Source organism: Hyaena hyaena, unplaced genomic scaffold, assembly GCF_003009895.1.
Source record: "Hyaena hyaena isolate Hyena2069 unplaced genomic scaffold, ASM300989v1 scaffold_83, whole genome shotgun sequence".
Taxonomy (NCBI): domain Eukaryota; kingdom Metazoa; phylum Chordata; class Mammalia; order Carnivora; family Hyaenidae; genus Hyaena; species Hyaena hyaena.
The window spans coordinates 838,811-848,124 of NW_024080715.1; the positions used below are offsets into that span (position 1 = coordinate 838,811).

The 9,314-nt window shown below is 38.8% G+C and overlaps 1 protein-coding gene across 1 annotated transcript in view; it reads left to right on the top strand.

Moving 5' to 3' along the window:
• The window catches only part of GHR (growth hormone receptor), a 149,353-nt gene extending 142,046 nt beyond the window's left edge, over positions 1-7,307 (top strand). The window contains exons 8-9 of the mRNA XM_039234142.1: positions 3,690-3,759; positions 4,324-7,307. Of these exons, the coding sequence (XP_039090073.1) occupies positions 3,690-3,759; positions 4,324-5,292 (1,039 nt within the window). The 3' untranslated portion in view covers positions 5,293-7,307. The remainder of the gene's footprint in view (positions 1-3,689; positions 3,760-4,323) is intronic.
• The last annotated feature ends 2,007 nt before the right edge of the window (positions 7,308-9,314 follow it).

Sequence of the window (9,314 nt, forward strand, 5' to 3'; positions counted from 1 at the left end):
CCTTGGTGTCGAAGACTTGGGTTCCAGTTACTATTCTGCTACTACTGTTTGATTATCCCCTTAATCTCTCCAGGCCACATGTTCTCATCGATAATATGAGGATGTTGAGTTATATGAACCTTAAATTTCTCTTGAGCTATACGAGCTATCACTCTATTTTTCTCCCTGAAGGAAATTCCATACAGACTTCAGGAAATTGTAATACAAAATATAGGAAAAGTTCCTGGTACCAGCTGCAAATTTTCTTACTTACAGAGTATTATTTAACTCCCCTGGGCTAACCCTGCCCCTTCTCCTAGAAGTAGGGTGACTAACACTCCTAAACAAAGTAGCAGTTTGCCTGGAACTTTCCTAGTTTGAGCACTGAAAGTCCTGTGTCCCGGAAAACCCCTCAGTTCCAGACAAACCAAGATGGTTGGCCATATTACCCTAGAACTGAAGACATGTTCTCCAGCTGAAGCCAAGAGGCATCTACAAATCAAAACAAGGTCCATGTGAACACATTGCAAAAGCTTTTTAATTAGAGTAGCATCTCCGGTTTTATAATGTAAACCAATACGAAAGCAGAACTCGTTCTGTGGAATTTCATTTTGCATCTGACTTTTTAACGGCATCTCTTTTACAAGCACAAGTATTATAAATCAGGACAATATAGTTTTCAGTTGTTGGAGGGAAAATAGTAAATAAATAAATAAATTTACAGAATTTTAGGCAATTTGTATATTTACATAATGCCAACAACAGAGGAATCAAATTATTCTGTTGATTAATTTGAATTCACTGATCTATGTAGTGCATTGGCTAATTTATATGTAAGTGCAGTAAATACACAGATTATGTATATAAAGTAATTCACTCTTAACATAAGCTGTCAGTTTTGAGTCTTTGCAAAGACCATGTAAATTTGTTATGTTGGTTAATTATATTAGCTACCAATATTTCAAAGAAAAAATAATTCTCTCAACAAATAAGATGTTAAAGAAAATATATTAACCTTTGCATAAAAGAGTTTTCTATGAATAAGGAAGCTCTTAACTTTGGTGCTTAGTCAGAATTACCAAATTATAAAATTGTTCTGAAATCTTTATTGTACTCTCAAATTTCCTGTAGTAAATAAGTCTTTATAGAAAAGAATTAGTTTTGTTCTTTCATTTGCCCATAAAAACCCTTGTCATGGTCTAAATTTCCATGTTCTGATGAAAGTAGGAAATAGGAGAAAACAGATGACAGCAGGTGTGGAAAGAACATGAGGTTCTAAAAATTAAAATGATCCTCCAAAGAATGAGGTTCTTATGTCAGCTTCCCCCAGAAGGTTAGGGCTCCAAGGGGCTCGGGTTCTACATTTTGTATGAAGTTTTGAGTCTGTGCCACTTTTCCCTTTCCTGATAATTAAGAATTATCTGGATTTATAATATAATTTGGATGTGAATAAAATGATGGCAAAGTCACAAACATAGCTTCAGGCCAGGTTATCTTTACTCTGTATTCGGTCATTCTCACCATAGGACTCATCCCAGCCTTTGAGCTATTACTAACTGGGAAAGAAAGAACTCAATCAGCATCAGACAGAAGTAGCAAACTGGCAATCTGAAAGCCAAGCTAAGGCTGCAGATCTTAATGTTTTGTTATTTATGTTACATTGATTTTGGAGTAAAAATTTTGCTACGAAATGTTTACAAGCTAGGGAATTGCCACACAAAAATCCAGATTTCCAGGTTATGTTTAAAATCTGAAAGATCTAGTGACATTCAGTTGATATTCCTGCATGGCAACATGCGCTGAAGCAGAGGACCAGCTGTTCCATTTGGGAAGGATATGTGTTCCCTGTGACCATTCCCATCCCTCCCTGGGACATTGCAGCAGGCCTGCTTCATTCATTTTATGACCTGCTTGAGCCCTATAGGCTGCAGGGTCTGTTACCCTGGAGTGAGTCAACCACAACCCCCAGAAAGCTAGCATGCAACCTAAATGCATTAAACTCTGCAAATCAAGAGGCACACATAACAAAGTCCAGCATTAGACATTTAAGGATCTTTGTTTCCTGCAATTACAATTGTGTTGTGTGACAGAAGACAAAGGGCCTGGGTTTTGAACTTAGGTACTTTGGATTTGAGCCCCAGCTGTGCCAAGTATTAGTGTATGATTTGAATACCTTCCTTAAATCTCTAAATCTTTCCACAGATAATATATCTGCCTCGCTGATAGTTATAAGAAGCAAATAAAATGTTTAGTGTGTGGTTGACAAATTTGTTTTCTAAAAAGGCCAGATAGTAAATTTTTAGGCTTCTGGAGCTGTACAATGTCTGACACAACCACTCAACTCTGCCCCTATGCCATGAAAATAGTCATAACAATGTGTAAACTAATAAACATGACTGCATCTCAATAAAACTTTAGTTATAAAAACAGAGAGCTGACCAGATTTGTCCCTCAGGCCATTATTTACCAGCCCATAGGTTAATGTGAAATATGTCTATCTTATGGTGTCTATTTTATCAGAGACATTAAAAAAATGGTAGCGTTACTATTAATAATTTATATTTTTTCTGTATCTTCTATTCAGCAGTAATAATCTGTTTTAACACTTGCTCCATTAAGTAAACCTAGTGGAGGCTACTTACAATTTAAAAAATGAAATTTGGCTTATTTCTTGGTTAGGTAAAAAGCAAATGGAAATATTCAGAAAATGGGTTCCCTATTGAATAGACTACACTACCCATTCACATTAAGTAGAATATCAGCTAATATCCAAAAAGCAGTTTATCATCTCTGCCTAACAGTGGTGCCTCTGACTCTTAGGGACTTTTAAAACAATAAATGAACTGACTGCAATAGCTAATCTCTGAGCTTTATTCCAGAGCTACAATGTTAATTTTAAGACACAAATTCTAGTTACACTATTAACAAAATTGATAAATGAGGTATTCAAGTTTGCTCAGGAAGTGTTTATTGAGTACCTTCTAAGTGCTAGGGATACAATAAAGTGCAAGACAGGCAGAATAGACATTGAAATGAATTATGATCAAGAAATAATTTAAATATTGGGAGCAGAAAATTTAAGCACATCATAGAATTGGGTATATAAATCCATATTGATCAGTTAGAGATAGTTCAAATTTAGTCTTTCCCAACTGAAATGAGGCCTATAATGGAACTTTGGTTTATGAGATCATCTTAGATAATTTAATGATTCACGTGAGCTGTGTGGCATGAACTTATCTCAATCCACCCCATTTTTTGAGGATGCAAATAATGTTGGCTTCATGTGAATCGGCCCTTCCTCCTTTCTTTTTTTTTTCTTCCTTCCTCTTCTCTGCAAATTACTGATGAGATGTACATTAAAATTACCACCCTTATAGATGAACTGGAAATTGGCTTCAGATAGAGTCAGATTTCTGATTCCCAAATACTGCTGCTGGCTGTCAATAAAGACAGAAGGAAAAAAAGATTATGTTTTATTTAAGTTGACTTCACATGAAGACTTTTTGTTGATTTTTGTTCTTTTTTTTCCTCTATAGTTTTTCCTCATCATTTACTGCTTACTGTTTTCTTTTTCATGTTCCACTTATATGGAATACCAGAATATTTGTAATAAGTAGTAGTTCTACCAATACTTGATTCCTGTCTTTGAAATACAAGAGTGTATCACTTTACAGATATGTCAAACCAACATTTTATTTGTTTTCAAGGATTAAGATGCTGATTCTTCCCCCAGTTCCAGTTCCAAAGATTAAAGGAATTGATCCAGATCTCCTCAAGGTACTCAATAAATTATCTGAGACCTAGATAACACTAATTAAATTTTACCTGAAGTATACTTTACTATGTTGAGAGTTTTTGCAAGCTATGTGTATCACATTCCTTTTTTTTTTTTTTTTTTATGTTTTATTTATTTCTGAGAGAGAGAGAGACAGCATGAACAGGGGAGGGTCAGAGAGAGAGAGGGAGACACAGAATCCGAAACAGGCTCCAGGCTCTGAGCTAGCTGTCAGCACAGAGCCCGACGCGGGGCTCGAACCCACAAACAGCAAGATCATGACCTGAGCTGAAGTCAGATGCTTAACCAACTGAGCCACCCAGGCACCCCTTCTTTTTTTTTTTTTTTTTTAACTCTCTGGATAAAGCTGTTTCAAAATAATGTATCTCTTAAAATTATGAGAATGTCTTCTGTATTTAAAAGTTCTACACTACTGTGTTTATTAAATGGTTTTGTTGCTATTGCTTTTATTGTGACCATAATCTTAGTCTCTGAATATTAGTTGTGAAAACCTTTCATCATTATGAGTTCCTTTTCATAGGTTTCATTTTCTTTCTGTTTCCTAGGAAGGAAAATTAGAAGAGGTGAACACAATCTTAGCCATTCATGACAACTATAAACCTGAATTCCACAACGATGACTCTTGGGTTGAATTCATTGAGCTGGATATTGATGACCCTGATGAAAAGACTGAAGGCTCAGACACAGACAGACTTCTAAGCAATGACCACGAGAAATCACTTAACATCCTTGGGGCAAAGGATGATGACTCGGGACGTACCAGCTGTTATGAACCTGACATCTTGGAGACTGATTTCAGTGCCAGTGACACATGTGATGGTACATCAGAGGTTGCCCAGCCACAGAAGTTAAAAGGGGAAGTAGATCTCTTGTGCCTTGACCAGAAGAATCAAAATAACTCCCCTTCTGATGCTACCCCTACCACTCAGCAGCCCAGTGTTATCCTAGCAAAGGAAAACAAACCAAGACCTCTTCTTATTAGTGGAACTGAATCAACTCATCAAGCTGCCCACACTCAGCTAAGCAATCCTACTTCACTGGCAAACATCGATTTTTATGCCCAGGTAAGCGACATTACTCCAGCAGGGAGTGTGGTCCTTTCCCCAGGCCAGAAGAATAAGGCAGGGATAGCCCCGTGTGACATGCACCCAGAAGTGGTCTCACTCTGCCAAGCCAACTTCATCATGGACAACGCCTACTTCTGTGAGACAGATGCCAAAAAGTGCATCGCTGTGGCCCCTCACGTCGAGGCTGAATCACGTGTAGAGCCAAGCTTTAACCAGGAAGACATTTACATCACCACAGAAAGCCTTACCACTACCGCCGGCCAGCCTGGGACAGCAGAGCGGGCTCCGAGTTCTGAGATGCCTGTCCCAGACTATACCTCCATTCACATAGTACAGTCCCCACAGCGCCTCGTGCTCAATGCGACTGCCTTGCCCTTGCCCGACAAAGAGTTTCTCTCCTCGTGTGGCTACGTGAGCACAGACCAACTGAACAAAATCATGCCGTAGCCTTTCTTCGATTTCCCACAAGCTACAAACTGAATGGTGAAGAGCTGGTTAGGGCATGAGTGCTTAAACCAAAACAATGTTTAAACCTTTTTTGGGGGGGAGGGGGGAGGGGAGAGCAGATTCTAAATGCCTTTTTCCTGAAATGTTGACACATAATATTACAAACGAAACAAGAACGCCTAATCAGATAGATATTCCTATTGTGAATTGTAAATATTTTAAAGAATTGTCTCAAAGACTGTTTAGTGGCAGTGATTGTCTTGTTAATGTGGGTGTTAATTTTGTGATACTAAGCATTGAATGGCTGTTTCTAATGTACAGTAAATTGTGCTTTTTGAAAAAGCGAAAAATCAGGTGGCTTTTGCAGTTCAGGAAAATCGAATGCAAATCAGAGCACAGGCTAATTTTTTTTTTTTTTTTTTTTTTTTAGATAATTGGGAATTGAAAGTAGAGGTAAGAAGGCAAAAAATAGTTTGGATATGTAAAACATTTATTTTGACATAAAATTTATAAAGATATTTTTAAGAATTTACACTACAAGCATGGCTATTTTATATTACACTACACACTGTGTACTGGAGTCCATGCAGACCCATCTGGAGAATGTAGCAACTGCACTCTGAAGCTGGTTTAATGCTTTGGTCGGTACACCTAAAGTAAAACAAATAAGCAAGTTAGTTTTTTACGAGGCCCTTTTTATACCTCCCACAACTCCTTAAGCAATTCTAACATGATTGTTGTTACCTGCATTATTGGAACATGCTTGTCTTATTTAAATTTTTAAAGATATATTTGTTAATTGAGAAAACTTAAAGATGTATGCACAGGTCTACTTAATGTGAACCAAACTAAACAAACAAAAAACTATTTCTTACCCAAATTTTGGTTCAGGTCAGAGAGCTCCCTTACTAAGAGAAGGAGAGGGTATAGCTGATCCATACTGACCGGCTCCTTAGGGTTATTGTTGCACACGTAGTGAGCGTTGAAGCAGGCAGATGGTGAGAGATGGCCCTAGAGTGTTGATGGTAGTATCTCTTCTAATACAATGTGATTCTATTACATAGTTACCTAAGGAGGGAATAAAGTCCAAGAAGCATTTTGTAAATTGAAGCAAATTGAAAATGAAGTTAACTGGATAATGGAATAAAAAGATCAAGAAATATACCCACTATCCAGTGTAACAAGAAAAGAAGAAAGAGATTTCCAATCCCCTCAGATAAGTCAAAATGTTCTTAAACCAGCTGTGGAAACTTTCTTCCTCACCCAACCCTTGCTGGGGTTTATTTAAAGGAGCAAACAAAGAAGTTTCTTCATTTTTTTATTTCCCTGAGTGGATTGGCCTCCACGCGGGTAGTCAGAAGAGAAAGAAGGGTCCCGAAGTAATGTTGTTATTGTTCAACATCATTCTGAGGAGCATTGGGATTGTTCCCCAAAAGGTTTGTCAAAAGAGAAGAATCTCATCTCACTGAAAAATGCTTCTCACTTTAAGTATTTTTTTTACATTTAATGAAACTTTAAAGTTAGCTTTAACTTAAATAGTATTTGCCATTTAGCTCAGACCTTTTTAGGAAACAGGCTTAATGGTTGGTAATTTTAAATTCCCTCTTTCTTGCAGGAAGGACAGTGAAAAGTAGAACTGGGTGTTCCAAGTTCAACATGTTACTTTGTAATAGGTGTTTAATAATAGATCTTTTCGGCTACCTTGCTGCTATGGTTTTCTCTAAGAGCTACATAATTTAGTTTCATATACAATTTCATCAATGTAGAACCTAATTCAACTTAAAACTGTGTGCTTGGGAAAACTATCTTACCATTTCACAATAGGCTCACAACAATTTCTATAGCCAAAAATAGCTAAATACCTCAATCGGTCTCAGAATGTCATTCTGGTACTTTGCTGGCCACACAAGCCATTATTCACTAGTATGACTAGTTGTGTCCTGCAGTTTATATTTAACTTTCCTCATGTCTGTGGATTTTTTCCCTTCAAAGTTTAATAAATTTATTTTCTTGGATCCATAGTGGCATGCTTCTGTTGTCAAACACCCACATGAAAGGCACCCTACCCCAGACCACATGCTCTTCAGTTCTTCTCACTGGAAGGAGAGCTTAGCACAATTAGCTTAAACACGTTGGCAATGGATGTGGAGATTTTTGTTATGTGCTGGCAGCTCCCTCCCTCTCTCTCTCTCTCTCTCTCTCTTTTTTTTTTTTTTTTTAGGAAGAAGGAGCCCAGCTCAAAATTATTATTCCGGCTTGCCTGGACTGTGCCTTCTCCTTGGCTGTAACACCTCAAGCCTGGAGGCTCGTACAGCCATGTTTTAGACGCAACATAGCGTGTTTGACAGGAGGAATCGGGAGAGTGAGGAGGAGAAAATGGTGCCTGTGTTGCAGGATTTGTTATTTTACCTCAATACCCCGGTTCGTTGTCTCGCCACTTCAAAGAATGACACAAAATAAAATGAGCAGTAGGCAAAAGTGTATTAGAGTATAAGATCAGAAAGTAAAATTAGTAGGAAAGCTCTGTCTACAGAGAGGGGACATTCGAAAGTGAATGTCTGTGGACTATAGGCAAGGGTCTTTGTTTTATAAGGGTCTGGTCAGCACCCCTCCCCCTTCCCCCTTGTTCCTTCTCAGGTCCCACCCTTCCTGGCTGGATAACTCCAGGTGCTGGATTGTCCATTCCTGACTGGCTCCATCATTGTATGAGGGGTGGCCTATGGCTATACCGTTCCTTGTGGGTCATACGTTTTATGGTCTTATTTCTAGCCAGGTCTTCTGTCAAATTCCTGAGGGGAACCTGAGGGGGAGTAGGTGGTGTCTGTTACATTCTTAAGAGAAGCCTTAAGCCCAAGGAGCTTTGCTGTGGTCAGACGCTCCCAGCATTGTTCCAATATATGTGCTTTTTCCCCACTCAGGTACCTCAGGTTCTAACCTCTCCTTCTCTGCCTGTTTTGTCCTATCTTTCCCCTATCACATACAATGTGGCTTGAAGCTACATTTCTAGCTGGAGCATGTTGCCTGGGAGGAGGGAAGACAGCTCCTCTGTTCCATGCACCCACTGGTACATGTCAGTCTGTCACACGAGCTACTTGTCATCATGGGAAGGACATAAGTCAGGCCTGCATGGGGAAGCCAGGTAGGTAGGTTGTATCAGAACCTGAGGGAGCAGTAAAGCCATGAAGCTTAGATTCCTCAGGAGACAGGTTCCAGGTGGGTTAACTAATAAATCACAGTCTCTTGTGCAGGCGCTGAGTCCTGAGAAGTGAGAATGGAGTGATAGCATGGAGAAGCCCACTGAACAATGATTTATTGCTGTAGCAGGTGGAATGCAAACTGCCACAACTTTACATTCCACGAGAGGGCTTGCATTCAATACAGAAATAAAAATTCTCTATTTGCTGCCTCTGCCCTTTGAACAGTTATTACCTGAAAGAACTTTGGGTGAAGGAAGCCTACTCCTTCCTTTGCATATATGGCTTAGAAAATCATTACTCTTCTGTCACTAAGATATTGGAACATACACTGCCTTAACATTAAAAAACAAAACCCTACCACTTGAAGCACGAAATGCTTATTTCTTACATATGCTATGGAAAACACAGCCTTGTGGGTTCCCACAGTGGGTCCCCAGTTCCCATCCCATTAAGTGAAGGCTTACCAGTCTTGTGGGGGCGCTTCAAGGTATCAGGAGTGAAGGGGAGAGAAGGCCTGTTTACTTCCTTGGGTTGAAAGAGCACAGCCCTTTCTATGACAGACATTAATGTCCTGTTGAAAATGGCCACACGTGTGTTTTTCTGTATTTAATCTTCTCATTGGTTCTACTCAGACATACTAACACTGAAGTTTGTTCCCATTACATATTTACATAGCTTTACACCAAAATATTAAATGTTTGTGTTCTCTGCTTACGGTAAGAAATGGGGGGGAGGAGGGGCAGGGTTGCACTTTTCTTTTTTTTTTTTTTTTAAAGAAATTTTTTTTTTTTTTTTTATTTCTAGGAGAGAGAGAGAGATGGCGCG